Source organism: Blennius ocellaris (genome assembly GCF_963422515.1).
Source record: "Blennius ocellaris genome assembly, chromosome: 10".
Taxonomy (NCBI): Eukaryota; Metazoa; Chordata; class Actinopteri; order Blenniiformes; family Blenniidae; genus Blennius; species Blennius ocellaris.
In genome coordinates, this window is record NC_137659.1 from 287,410 (window position 1) to 302,647 (window position 15,238).

Below are 15,238 nucleotides of genomic sequence, written 5' to 3' on the forward strand. Positions count from 1 at the left end.
CTTTTAAAAAGTTGGAACTTCTCTGAAACGCGGCCGGGCTCTCTGGTTCTCAAATTCCCGCTTCGAGAACATAGATCTATAGAAGTAGACTCCTGGTTGGTAGAGCCGTCGTCTCCCAGTTGGAAGGTTGCAGGTTCGATTCCCGGCTGAAACGCGTCGCTGTGTGTGGCTCGTTTGTTGTAAATAAGTTTCTACATGTATTGTGAAACGACAGGACTGTAGTACCACGTGTCTGACTGTAGGGGGCAGAAAACCCCGTTTTGAGTTTAGTGTGTGTGTTTCTGTTTCTCAAGGTTTTGCAGGTTTCGCTTCATTTATGAAATAAAATGTTTATTTATTTGTGTTCCAGGTCCATTATCCCGACGTGGAGCGGGTGGAGTGGCTGAATAAGGTGCGTTTGATTTGTTCACTCGGGCGGGAGGGGAGACGGGGGCGGGAACGTTAGGAACGTTGGACGAGCTCCTCCAGGCGCCGTCTCGCTCTGACGCCAAGCGTCTCGTCCCGCAGACGGTGAGACAGATGTGGCCGTTCATCTGCCAGTTCGTGGACAAGCTGTTCAGGGACACCATCGAGCCGGCGGTGAAGAACGCCAACCCCCACCTCGCCTCCTTCTGCTTCACCAAGATCGACATGGGCGACAAGGTGAGACCTCCGACCTCTGACCTCTGACCTCCGATCTCTGACCTCCAACCTCCGATCTCTGACCTCCAACCTCTGACATCCAACCTCTGACATCCAACCTCCGATCTCTGACCTCCAACCTCTGACATCCAACCTCTGACATCCAACCTCTGACATCCAACCTCTGACATCCAACCTCCTCACTCTGACCTCTAACCTCTGACATCCAACATCTGACCTCCGACCTCTGACCTCCAACCTCTGACATCCAACCTCTGACATCCAACCTCTGACATCCAACCTCCGATCTCTGACCTCTAACCTCTGACATCCAACCTCTGACCTCCGACCTCTGACCTCCAACCTCTGACCTCCAACCTCTGACATCCAACCTCTGACATCCGACCTCCAACCTCTGACCTCCAACCTCTGACATCCAACCTCTGACCTCCAACCTCTGACATCCAACCTCCGATCTCTGACCTCCGATCTCTGACCTCCAACCTCTGACCTCTGACATACAACCTCTGACCTCCGACCTCTGACATACAACCTCCGACATCTGACCTCCAACCTCTGACTTCCGACCTCTGACCTCTGATCTCCGACCTCCGACATCCTCCCTCTGACCTCTGACATACAACCTCTGACATCCAACCTCTGACCTCCGACCTCTGACCTCTGCCGCGAAGCAGCTGAAGTGTCTCGAAATAAAAAAAAACATGTTTTAAACGGAGAAATGTGGGTTATTTGAGGTAAAATCCAGGAAATGACGAGGTGTTTCTCATCAGAGCTTGTGGTGTTTTTCTGTTTCCTTCTGCTTCTAAACTCTGTCCTGGTTCGTCTCGTCTCGTCTCGTCTCGTCTCTCGAGTTTGAAAATTTCATAAACGCCGCGACATTACACTTCCTTTCTGTAGCCTGGAAGTAAACGATTATTTTTAAAACGATTGTTTAAAGGAGTAGACGACTGTTCTAACGTTTCCTCGACTCCGTCAGTCGACGTTCATCGGTGAAGTAACTTCACTGCAGTGAATCCTGATGCTAAGCTAGCAGACGTCAATCTAATACTGTGTTTCACTGGGAATCGACCACGGCGTGATTGAGCTAACGCTAATCATGAAGCGGCAAACGTAACGTTGAACAGATACGTCTAATGTTCCTACAATCTGCTAGCTACCGTAGCTAGCAGCGCTACACTTTGGTGGCGCTCGTGGCGAGATAGCCGTGCTCTGTTAGCTGTAAGCTAGCCACCGTTACCATTCATGCTAGCATCGTATGCTATTACTAGCTAACGTTAGCTAAACACAGCTGTTTAGCCACGAGCTACCAACAATAACCAAACACAAGCACGGCTAGCTAGCACCACCGTGGTGCGCGGAGCTCAAGCTCACGTTGCACAATTGAAAGTAAATAAGTTTAGCAAACATTAGCGACGGTAACGTTACTTCCTTCTGTTCTCCGGCGTCACGAGTGACAACGAGACGCCTCCTCGGCTGCGAACGCTCCACGTGGAGGTGGAGCTGGTGTGCTATGCTAGCTCAGCTGCTAATAGACTGCTAATAGCTCTAGCTTGATGCTAACGGCTGTTTAAAGTCGTCGCACAGCGTCGATGTGAGGCGGCGGGTTGCCGCTGAGCCCGAGAGTCTCGTCCTCCATGACCGTTTGTCCTGGTCACTCAGTGGGCGTGGCCAGTGGGCGTGGCAACGCAGCGACTTGCGCCCCCGGAAACCCTTCGTCCTCCAAGCGTCCGTAAACTCTCCGTCTGCTTCGTCCTCAGCCTCTGCGGGTCAACGGGGTGAAGGTCTACACCGAGAACATCGACAAGCGGCAGGTCATCATGGACCTGCAGGTCAGGTGAGTCCGAGTCGCAGGCGGACTGTTTAGTCTGAGGAGTTGAGTTGTAATTAACCCCCCCCCGTCGTGGCCCCTCCTTCTAGTTTTGTGGGGAACACGGAGATCGACGTGGACATCAAGAAGTACTACTGCAGAGCCGGAATCAAAAGTATCCAGGTAAAGAACCCGAGACGGAAAACTGCAATGTGGTACCACAGAGTGTAAAGCCTCAAGATGAAATCAATAAATAAATCAATAAACGTAGCAGTTCTATTGCAGTTTTCGGGTATTTGCACTGCAGCTGGAGTTTTAGGAAACATCTGGTTCACCTGAACCAGATGTTTCTGGCCTGTCGTCCACATGAGGCAGTTTTGGACGTGTGAAGACAGTTTTTTTTTTAAAACGGGTCCCAAGAGTGGGGAAATTGTAAAACCCCGGCCCTGGAAAAACGATGATGTTACACAGTGGTCTGTGATGTCATCAAATAAACACAACAATCAGGGACTACAAGGTCCATAGACCTATAGAACTAGGAGCTACTGACGCTAGCAGCAGGAGGAGGAGCAGGGCCATAGACCTATAGAACTAGAAGCGACTGACGCGAGCAGCAGGAGGAGCAGGGCCATAGACCTATAGAACTAGAAGCGACTGACGCGAGCAGCAGGAGGAGCAGGGCCATAGACCTATAGAACTAGAAGCTACTGACGCTAGCATGAGGAGGAGCGGGGCCATAGACCTATAGAACTAGAAGCTATCACATTAGCAGCAGGAGGAGCAGCGGGGCCATAGACCTATAGAACTAGGAGCTACTGACGCTAGCAGCAGGAGGAGCAGCGGGGCCATAGACCTATAGGACTAGAAGCTACTGACGCTAGCAGCAGGAGGAGCAGCGGGGCCATAGACCTATAGAACTAGAAGCTACTGACGCTAGCAGCAGGAGGAGAGGGCCATAGATCTATAGAACTAGAAGCTACTGACGCTAGCATGGCCATAGACCTATAGAACTAGAGTTATATACAGGTTTATTAGCAGGAATCTACTTCTAAATTTCTACGTGCTCTGCTGCCTTCTGTGTATTTGGTGATTGAGTCACAGCGCCCCTAAAGGCCTGGCATGTGTACTACATGTCCTGGAGCCTCACGTTGAGACGAGTTCACCGTGACGAGTTCACCGTGACGAGTTCACCGTGACGAGTTCACCGTGACGAGTTCACCGTGATGAGTTCAAAGTGACGAGTTCACAGAGGAGTTCAAAGTGACGAGTTCACAGTGACGACTTCACTGTGACGACTGGACGGGATTGTTTTTGGAGAACTAGGGGAGAAAGAAGATCGTTTCTTTCATCATGAGGACGTGGCCTTGGAGGTTTATTATTGTACAGTTCACTGAGCTTTATTGAAATCCATATGACCCACACTCTGAAGTGTCCCTGAACGCCTCATGCAGAGAATTCAGTTCATTTTGTCATAAAGAGTGAAAAGTTCAAGTGCATGTTGGGACTGTTGAACTCATTGATGTTTTAATTATGTGGAATGTCCGGTGGAGTGAACGCCCCCCCTGCCCCTCCCCCGTCAATCCCCGCAGACACAGTTTTACATAACGTGTTGACACAGAGCCGATAACGGCGGCGTTATCCTCCCAGCTGGCGACTCGGCGTGGCGCCATGTTTGCCGTGCAGAGATCAGAGCGAGGAGAGAAGACTTACCGGGACGAACGGCGGCGAAACTCCGTCAATATTTACCTTTCCCGCCGCGCCGCCGCCGTGACCCCCCGGCGGGAGCGCCGTGAAGACACACTGGTGTTTTCACGCCGCTCCTCGCGGCGCCGCCGTTCGGGCGTTTTCCCAGAAGTCGTCGGACGCCGGCGGTGAAACAGGATGTAGATGGAGGGGATTTATTCGGGGGCTTCCAACGACTCTGGGTGCCGTGATGCAACGCCGGGTGATCGACCTCCATTGGGAGCAGCCAAAGGTCAAAGGTCGAGGCTCTTCCCCAACAACTCTTGCACATGCAAGGAGAGAATCGACCACCAACATTTGGCAACTTTCAAAAAATACAGCTTCTGGAATATATTTTGTTATACAATTATTTACTGTACATAAAAAAATCTCAATAAAACACAGACAGACATATATCTATATATCTATATCTATAGATATATAGATATCTATATCTATATAGAGATATAGATATATCTACATATAGATATATCTATATATAGATATACATAGATATATCTATATATAGATCTATAGATATGATGAACTTCCAAAAGTTGCTGCAAATCCTGGCCAGTACATGAAATATTTATATTATCTGCAAATAGTACAAATTAATTTAAAGGCTCGTATTATGTAAAAATTCTAAAGGTTCTCCAGCAGTAAGAACCGTCTCCACATCTGGAACGACGCCCCAGAGGTGAAGAAAGTGTGTCCTCCCTCTCTCTCTCTTTTAAAAAGTGTTTCTCCAAGCAGCCAATCAGAAATCAAACCCTATATAGTGTCATCGGGGGGTTCAGCCAATCACAATCCAGGAAGGCTCCTCCCCCTCCTTTGACTCCTCCCACAATCGGGCAGCTCTGCTCCGGCACATGGCGCCACGAGAGGAAGTACTTCCTCATAGATGGACGTGTGCGGGGGCGGAGCCAGTGTTTTGGGCCGCCGTTTCCGCGGCGACGGCGCTCAGAGCTACTGGAAGCACGACACGTGACGTAGGACTGTATGACGGCTGACGGCCTGCGGGTGGCGCTGACGGGGCGGCGTGTCTGTGTGCAGCTGCAGGGCGTGATGCGGGTGGTGATGGAGCCGCTGCTCGGAGACATGCCGCTGATCGGAGCCTTGTCCGTCTTCTTCCTCAAGAAACCGGTGAGTCAAACCCCGTTCTCCACCTGTCCCCCACCTGTCCTCAACCTGTCCCCCACCTGTCCTCAACCTGTCCCCCACCTGTCCCCACCTGTCCTCCACCTGTCCCCCACCTGTCCTCCACCTGTCCTCAACCTGTCCTCAACCTGTCCTCAACCTGTCCTCCATCTGTCCCCCACCTGTCCTCCACCTGTCCTTCACCTGTCCTTCACCTGTCCTCCACCTGTCCTCCATCTGTCCTCAACCTGCCCTCCACCTGTCCTTCACCTGTCCTCCACCTGTCCTCAACCTGTCCTCCACCTGTCCTCAACCTGTCCTCAACCTGTCCACCTGTCCTCCACCTGTCCTCCACCTGTCCTCCACCTGTCCTCCACCTGTCCTTCACCTGTCCTTCACCTGTCCTCCACCTGTCCTCCATCTGTCCTCAACCTGTCCTCCACCTGTCCTCCACCTGTCCTTCACCTGTCCCCCACCTGTCCTTCACCTGTCCTCAACCTGTCCTCCATCTGTCCTCAACCTGTCCTCCACCTGTCCACATGTCCTCAACCTGTCCTCAACCTGTCCACCTGTCCTCCACCTGTCCTCCACCTGTCCTTCACCTGTCCCCCACCTGTCCTCCACCTGTCCTTCACCTGTCCTCCACCTGTCCTCCACCTGTCCTCAACCTGTCCTCAACCTGTCCTCCGCCTGTCCCCCACCTGTCCCCCACCTGTCCCCCACCTGTCCCCCACCTGTCCCCCACCTGTCCTTCACCTGTACTCCACCTGTCCTCAACCTGTCCTCAACCTGTCCTCAACCTGTCCTCCGCCTGTCCCCCGCCTGTCCCCCACCTGTCCTCCACCTGTCTCTTTTACTTTCTTAAAAACAGACAAACCGCCACAATAAATGTCTTTTCAGTCGTCGTTTTCTGTTAAATCCTCGTCTGGCTGGTATTCGACGCTTCCCGACACTCAGACCTGACATCGCGTCCCGCCTGTCTCTTCAGAGGACGACTTTCAGTTTCACACAGGAAATGGTTGTTTAGCAGGTTGCCAACGTTGATCAACCGCAAGCAGGTTGCTTGTTTTGCAGCTCGTGTCTCTTCAGAGGATGTCTTGTCTCTTCAGAGAGACGCTGGACATGTCTGTCTCTTCAGAGAGACGCTGGACATGTCTATCTCTTCAGGGACACTGGACATGTCTGTCTCTTCAGAGGATGTGTCTGTCTCTTCAGAGAGACGCTGGACATGTCTGTCTCTTCAGAGGATCTGTCTGTCTCTTCAGAGGACGTGTCTTGTCTCTTCAGAGGATGTCTTGTCTCTTTAGAGAGCCGCTGGACATGTCTGTCTCTTCAGAGGATGTGTCTGTCTCTTCAGAGGACGTGTCTGTCTCTTCAGAGATGCTGGACGTACATGTCTGTCTCTTCAGAGGACGTGTCTGTCTCTTCAGAGATTCGCTGGACATGCCTGTCTCTTCAGAGGACGTGTCTGTCTCTTCAGAGAGACACTGGACGTGTCTGTCTCTTCAGAGGACGTGTCTGTCTCTTCAGAGATGCTGGACGTACATGTCTGTCTCTTCAGAGGACGTGTCTGTACCTTCAGAGATGCTGGACGTACGTGTTTGTCTCTTCAGAGCCACTGGACATGTCTGTCTCTTCAGAGGACGTGTGTCTGTCTCTTCAGAGAGCCGCTGGACGTGTCTGTCTCTTCAGAGAGCCACTGGACATGTCTGTCTCTTCAGAGCCGCTGGACGTGTCTGTCTCTTCAGAGGGCTGCTGGATGTCCTCTGCAGGCTGTCTTCAGTCAGAGACACAGGAAACGGGACCATCCCTCCGTTTCTCCTCCTCAGTCAGTCGTTCGTCTTGCTTCAGTGTCTCAGAACGTCTTTCGTCTTTAAGCAGAATTGTTTTGCCTCGTCACTTTGAATCTATTGACTCTGCTTCTACGTCCTCGTCTTCACCTGCAGCACCGCTTGTCTCCCTTCGGCCTCGTCTGGGACGACGCTGCAGCCGTTTGACACTTTAAGCCTCTTATGCAGCCGCCGTTAATCTCTGTGACACACACACACACACACACACACACACACACACACACACACACACACACACACACACACACACACACACACACACACACACACACACACACACACACACACACACACACACAGTCTTAACCACATCAGTGTGTCATCGGGTTTAAATCTTCCAAAACCGCCATAAAACCACAGATGGACGAGTGAAGACGCGTCAAACACTTTAAATGAAATTTCCTGCAGCGGAACGCGGCCATTTGTCCACAAAACGTCTCCAAACATCTGGGTGTTTTCAACAAACGTCTGGGTGTTTTCAACAAACGTCTGGGTGTTTTCGCAGACGTCTGGGTGTTTTCGCAGACGTCTGGGTGTTTTCAACAAACGCCTGGGTGTTTTCAACAAACGCCTGGGTGTTTTCAACAAACGTCTGGGTGTTTTCAACAAACGTCTGGGTGTTTTCACAGACGTCTGGGTGTTTTCAACAAACGTCTGGGTGTTTTCAACAAACGTCTGGGTGTTTTCACAGACGTCTGGGTGTTTTCAACAAACGTCTGGGTGTTTTCAACAAACGCCTGGGTGTTTTCAACAAACGCCTGGGTGTTTTCAACAAACGCCTGGGTGTTTTCAACAAACGCCTGGGTGTTTTCGCAAACGTCTGGGTGTTTTCACAAACGTCTGGGTGTTTTCGCAAACGTCTGGGTGTTTTCGCAAACGTCTGGGTGTTATCGCAAACGTCTGGGTGTTTTGAACAAACGTCTGGGTGTTTTCGCAAACGTCTGGGTGTTTTCACAAACTTCGCCTCCGGGTTCTCGGTCATGAATTCCACCGGTTCTTCAAGATCGTCCTCCTGAACGTCTCTGGCTGTCTTCCTGAACGTCTTCCTGAATGTCTCCTGAACGTCTCCTTGAATGTCTCGCCAAACATCTTCCTGAACGTCCTTCTGAACATCTTCCTGAATGACTTCCTGAATGTCTTTCTGAACATCTCCCGCAATGTCCTCCTGAACGCCTCTGACTGTCTTCCTGAAGGTCTCCTTGAATGTCTCACCGAACGTCCTCCTGAACATCTTTTTAAATATCTCCGTGAACATCTCCGTAAATGTCTTTTGCCGATTGTCTTCCTGAACGTCTTCCTGAACATCTCCTTGAATGTCTCCCCGAATGTCTTTCTGAGCATCGCGATTCAGAGGGACCCTGAAGGGTTCTGGTTCTGGACTCTGGATACGTCTGAGCGCCGGCACGGCCATAAAACCGCAAGACTTTCTGCATTCCTCTGCTGCCGCCTCAGTTATCGATTGGGAAAACCAGAAGTGCTGCTCAGCCCGGATCCCAGAGTTTCCACATCTGTGTCTTTAATGACGGCAGCTCCTGTCCCAGAACCCTCCTGGAGATCGGGGTCTGCTTGTGACCCAGTTATAAGTCCCAGTTGTGGGACGGCAGGCTCTTAACTGGGTTAGAAAAGCAGGCTGAGCTCCCGCTCTGCTCGCTGCGCCTTCGTCATTGTTTTTGCGTGGAAGGAAAAGGAACGTGTTTCTGCCTGCAGTGTCGGGTTTCAACCTCTCAGGAACAGGTTCCTGGAAAGACTCCCTCTGCTGACGTCCGACCGGGAGTCTCCCTGCAGACCTGACTGGAGGACACGGTCCCACCCAGGGGAGGGGTATTACATCATCGACCAACGTCACGTCACATTAACTGCTAGTTTAAATGTAAATTGAAATTCCACAGAAACTATTTCTGTCGTTTCCTTCGGTCTTAGGACCACGAGGTCGGAGGCCACTAGGGGCGCATACCAAGATGGCGGCATGGAGCACAGCTCCCAAGTCCATTAGGTGAATTATCCCCCAAAACTTAGATAAAACTTGGAAAAACACGAATATTTGATCAACACGAAATGAGCGGGGGACGAGGAAGGAACGGTTCAAGAAAGAAAACCATGTCCAGTGACCCAGAAGAATCCGACCACGAGGTCGAAGCAGACGTGGAAAACGTGAGCGCCGAACAGCCTCAATGTTATTACAATGGAAATACGAAACTTAAAGACAGAGATGAAGGAGGATCTTACGAAATTCGGAGATGACTTCAAAGCAGAAGCACGAGATCGTTTTTTTTTTTTTTTAACTCTGAAAAGTGGAGAAATTCCAGAATCAGCGGCTCGGCAAAGACGATCACCTGTGGGGGGAAAAACGATGACGTAATCGTCCCGCGACGCCGTCGAATGACCAACAACAATGGCGGCCGCCACGCTCCAGGTGGCGCCGCTGATGCTACATGACGCTAGCAGCAAGGGGGCGCGGGGCCATAGACCTATAGAACTAGAGTTACATACAGGTTTATGAGACTGGAGTCTACTTCTACATTTCTAAGTGCGCCGTGTCTTCTTCGGTGTGTTCGGTGAGTCACAGCGCCTCATGCACTGCTAGCCCCGAAGCCTCGTGTTGAGCCGCGTTCATCGCGACGTTTTGACGGCACGTTGTCGGGGAGTTAAAAAGGCGGTTTCGCCTGTTGTGGGCGGGGCCTGCGTGGAGTCGGCTGGACTGTAGCTAGAACCCATGGGAACCTCCCGTCGGAGACGTCGTCCGGCCTCCGGTCACGTCACCGCGAGAATCTGCTCACTGCCACGCGTTTCGTCAAAGTCCGAACCAACGTTTCTGTGTTTTTCCAGCTGCTGGACATCAACTGGTCGGGACTCACCAACATGCTGGACATTCCCGGAGTCAAGTGAGTCAAACCATCAGCAAAACCACATTTTACTCGTTAGAAAACACACGTCGTTGTGGAGTTGGTGGGACAGGTTGGGGGGGGGGCAAAGAGTCTATACCAGGGGTGTCCAACATGAGGCCCGGGGGCCAGAAGCGGACCGCCAGAGGATCTAATCCGGCCGCCATGGGATTTTTTTATTTTTTTATTTTTTTAAAAGAATTTATAAGAAAAGTGACAGAGGCTGATCTAAAAACACGAGATTGGCAAAAAAAATGACATTGAAAACCGCCCTCGGTCAGAATTAACGCATCTGTCGAGGACACCTTTCACAATAAAGGTGTCCAACTTATGTGAAGTGATACTTTAGACACGTAAACTCAAAACCATCTCCAGATGATGACAAATTGTTTTAATCCCGAATAAAATTACGATATCCAGATACAGGGGACTGAGGGGTTTGTTGTTTTTTTTTGCTAATATAATAATATCTGGTTAACTTTAATATGTACATTTCAGAATAAGACTGGCAAATTCTTGCAAAAGGATCAAAAGAAGGAAAGACTTTGACATTTGTCCATATCTGCAGTTTAATATGTTACGTGTGACTCGTCGGGCCTCCAGAGGTCAGAGGTCAGATCAGGTGGATGTGGATCCTCAACTAGAACCAGTTTGACCCTCCTGGTTTAAACATGAAATATGAAGCATTTTGAATGTTTGTCCAACAAATGAATGATGTTTCATCCAAACGTTGACGTTTGCAGACGAACATCATCTAATGAGCTCTGATGATAAACCTGCTGGAAGCTCTGAGACGAGCGGATTATAATCCCACCGCTGGTATTTTTAGCAGCAGCATGAAGGATTTAGTGAGACTTTATTTTGCTCGGTCGGGTTCCAGACGTCGCGTCTCGTCAGTTTGCTTTACGGATCTTTAGTCCACATTGACAGAGTGAAACTTTAACAGTAATAATAATTTAAAGTTTATTTCAGTTCTGTGGAAATAGTGCAAAATACAGAGAAAAAGTGTTTCAGTGCGACTTTTCCGCTGCAATATTTCTTATTACAACTAAAAACCTTTGTACACAAAGAGTCTGAATATTAATCCCACGTTAATCATATACGAACAATTCAAACAGACATTTTTTTATTGTGTAGTTAAAGATGTAAAAAATTTAAAATTTCAGCTCCAAAACCTCAAAATGCAACTTTTTTATTTGCGTCTTTGTTCTTCTGTGTCGAGTGACGAGTTGAAAGCTTTCAGTCGAGCAGCTTTGATCCCCAAAGCCTGCAGGCGGCATGTGCTTCCTTTAGTTCGACATTCTTTCAGCGTTACAGCGATTTTTCTTTTTCTTTTTTTTAATGTTTGTTGGCTGTAAAAGCGATTTTTCAATTACATGCACACTTTAAATGAGTTGCACATGTTTTTTTTTTTTTTTATGCTTTTTTTTTTTTTTTTTTCTCTCTCAATGTGCAAACTTTTCTTTCAGTGACTGGGTTTGTTTGTGGAGCTGAAACTGGAGGTGTGAAGCTGGAACTGGGTTCCTGTCGGTTTACTGTTTTCACTGAGCTCAGGTTTACGCCGTTTCTGCGTCGGGGCAACTTTATTGTTTGTTTTCAGCTCCCGAGCGCACACTTTCAAAAAGACTCCACCCTGTGAAATGTAGCTTTCCTTGTTCGACGAGTTTAAAAGAGTGTGTGTGTGTGTGTGTGTGTGTCTGAGTGTGTGTCTGAGTGTGTGTCTGTGTGTGTGTGTGTGTTGTGATCGGCTGGCCCCACCCTGCTTTTCCTGTGCGTGTTCGTTTTTTTCATTTTTCCCCTAAATTATCAAACTTGTGCCACTTCCTGTTTGTAAAACTGCAGGATTAAACACACACACACACACACACACACACACACACACACACACACACACACACACACACACACACACACACACACACACACACACACACACACACACACACACACACACACACACACACACACACACACACACACACACACACACACACAGGCATGCTGGAATACGTTGAAACCTGTGTGTGCGTGTGCGTGTGTGCGTGTGTGCGTGTGTGCGTGTGTGCGTGTGTGCGTGTGTGCGTGTGTGTGTGTGTGTGTGTGTGTGTGTGTGTGTGTGTGTGTGTAATCCTGCAGTAGAACAGAAGTGTGTGTTTCAGCAGGGAGACAAACGGCCTGGTGTGTTGACAGGCGGCGCTCTGCCGCCATCTAGAGGACGAGACGGGAAGTGTCAGAGCAGTGCTATTTAAATTGATTAAAAGTATTGGGCGGAGCAGATTACAAATGTAATCCTGCATGTTAGACCTTGATTCAGAGCCAGAGGAGGTCAAACTAATAAGAACCGTCCAGAATAACCTCTTAAAGATAAACTTTTTTTATTTGTGTATTATTTGTTTTAACAATTGTGGCAGAAAATGACTCTTAAAACCAATTTTAATGAAACCTTCTGGTGTGAAATGTCCAGAAGACTGTTGCATTCTGGGAGTTTTTACAAACTAGTTTGATCAGAGAGCTGCTGTCATGGCAGCACCAGGATCCCAGTCCAGGAAGATCCCAGTCCAGAAGAAAGTTGTTAAAAAAATAAATAAATCTGTTTTTATTGAGTTTTGTTTCATTTTCTTGGTGGTTTTTCTGAACTGGAGCCTCCAGATTAGTTTAATCTCAGGATTTTTGTTAGACTCTCATGATGAAACATGTTGGATTCAGTTTGATTGATCCTGGATTTAATCCTGGGATTCATTCTGGATTTAATCCTGGGGTTGATCCTGGGATTGGTCCTGGGATTAATCCTGGGATTGATCCTGGGATTGATCCTGGATTTAACCCTGGGATTGATCCTGGGATTGGTCCTGGGATTGGTCCTGGATTTAACCTTGGGATTTATCCTGGATTTAATCCTGGGATTGATCCTGGGATTGGTCCTGGGTTTAATCCTGCGATTAACCCTGGGATTGATCCTGGATTTAATCCTGGGATTGATCCTGGGCTTGATCCTAGGATTGGTCCTGGGATTGATCCTGGATTTAACCCAGGGATTGATCCTGGATTTAATCCTGGGATTGGTCCTGGGCTTGATCCTGGGATTGGTCCTGGATTTAATCCTGGGTTTAACCCTGGGATTGGTCCTGGGCTTGATCCTGGGATTGGTCCTGGATTTAATCCTGGGTTTAACCCTGGGATTGGTCCTGGATTTAATCCTGGGATTGGTCCTGGGCTTGATCCTGGGATTGGTCCTGGATTTAATCCTGGATTTGATCCTGGGATTGATCCTGGATTAATCCTGGGATTGGCGGCTCGGTGGCTGTGCCGCCTGACGTTGAGGCTCCGCCCACTGACTCGCTCCTCCTCTGGTTCCTCAGCGGTTTGTGTGACAACATGATCCAGGACATCATCTACAGCTTCCTGGTTCTTCCAAACCGGATCACCATCCCTCTGGTGGGCGAGGCCCAGCTGGCTCAGCTCCGCTTCCCCGTGCCCAAGGTAAGGCCTCCGCACGCAACCACCATACCTCCTGGTGAAGGCCACGCCTCTAGGCGAAGGCCACGCCTCTAGACAGAGGCCACGCCTCGAGGCGGAGGACATGCCTCTAGATGAAAGGACACGCCTCTAGGTGGAGGACACGCCTCTAGATGAAAGCCCACACCTCTAGATGAAAGGCCACACCTCATTGGTCTCGGGCGTGAATCCCTTCAACCTCCTGTGTTTGTGGTTCCTCGCCGGGTTCTCTCCGGGTTCCAGGGCGTCCTGAGGATCCACTTCCTGGAGGCCCAGGAGCTGCTGGGGAAGGACAAGTTCCTGGGGGGGCTGATCAAAGGCAAGTCGGACCCGTACGGGGTGATCGAGGTGGGGACCCTGCAGTTCCAGAGCAAAGTGGTCAAAGAGACCGTCCACCCCAAGTGGAACCAGGTGTTCGAGGTAATCCGCCGCCGGAACGCTGCGAGGCTGGAGACAAATTACCGTTTTTGACGTGAGGCTGGAGCCAAATTACCATTTTAAACGTGTGTGTGTGTGTGTGTGTCCAGGCTCTGGTCTACAGCCACTCAGGACAGAATCTGTCCATCAAGTTGTACGACAAGGACACAGATAAAGACGACTTCCTGGGATGGTGCCGCTCCTTTAACTCTACACCTCTTCTCACCTGTCTAGTTACTCACTACTAAAGTAACTTAAAGTATCTGTTACAATATCTGCTGGTAAAGTGTCTGTTAAGGTTCAATGTGGGTTCAGGTACTTTAGATTTTGTCTGCTTCATTACGTAACAATACGAACTTTGTTTTAATGACTTTAATTCTGGAGTGAAAACGTGAAGGTTTTCTCTACTTTTTAGTTACTTTTTAGTTACTCTTTGTAATCTCAGTCGGGTTACAGCAGAAATCTCTGCTCTTATTTCTCTTCAGTCGTTCAGGAAATTAAATGTGTTCAGTTTACATTTCAGCATCTTCAATAGCTTTTTAGTGGTTATTTTAAAAAGTGTAACAATAATAATAACAATAATATTAATTGTGTTTCCAGTCTGATGGTTGATTTGGCCGAACTGCAGAACGAACACGAAGTCGACGAGGTGAATTTTTCTTCTTCTCACATTTTCACTGCTTCACTTCTTGTTTTGCGTTTTATTTTCAGCTTTATACTTTAAAACATTTTTTTTGTGATTTTTACATTATTATTATTATTGTTATGTTGTCATTTTATTTATAGTTTGATTTAATTTGATTTGATTTGATTTTTTGTGATATTTGTTTTTGTTTTGGATATATTTATTCTTTTGTTTGTTTACATTAGTTTCTTGAAGTTAAAATGTTTTAATCCACCAGATTAAGTGGGGAACGTGTTAATCCACCAGATTAAGGAAAGTGCTGAAAGTGTTAATCTACCAGATTAAGTGGTGAAAGTGTTAATCCACCAGATTAAGTGGTGACTATTAATCCACCAGATTAAGTGGTGACTATTAATCCACCAGATTAAGTGGTGACAGTGTTTTAATCCACCAGATTAAGTGGTGAAAGTGTTTTAATCCCACAGATTAAGTGGAAAAGTGTTAATCCCACAGATTAAGTGGTGAAGATGTTTTAATCCACCAGATTAAGTGATGAAAGTGTTAATCCACCAGATTAAGTGGTGAAGGTGTTTTAATCCCACAGATTAAGTGGTGAAAGTGTTTTAATCCACCAGATTAAGTGATGAAAGTATTAATC

General features: G+C 48.4%; 1 protein-coding gene across 3 annotated transcripts in view; it reads left to right on the forward strand.

Annotated features, from left to right (window-relative positions):
- esyt2a (extended synaptotagmin-like protein 2a) overlaps positions 1-15,238 on the forward strand; it is a 33,981-nt gene that overhangs the window by 6,002 nt on the left and 12,741 nt on the right. For all 3 annotated transcript variants that reach the window (XM_080503275.1, XM_080503276.1, XM_080503277.1), the window contains exons 3-12: positions 350-391; positions 508-642; positions 2,400-2,476; positions 2,560-2,632; positions 5,228-5,317; positions 9,988-10,043; positions 13,403-13,523; positions 13,782-13,958; positions 14,066-14,148; positions 14,556-14,604. In XM_080503275.1, the coding sequence (XP_080359401.1) occupies positions 350-391; positions 508-642; positions 2,400-2,476; positions 2,560-2,632; positions 5,228-5,317; positions 9,988-10,043; positions 13,403-13,523; positions 13,782-13,958; positions 14,066-14,148; positions 14,556-14,604 (903 nt within the window). The remainder of the gene's footprint in view (positions 1-349; positions 392-507; positions 643-2,399; positions 2,477-2,559; positions 2,633-5,227; positions 5,318-9,987; positions 10,044-13,402; positions 13,524-13,781; positions 13,959-14,065; positions 14,149-14,555; positions 14,605-15,238) is intronic.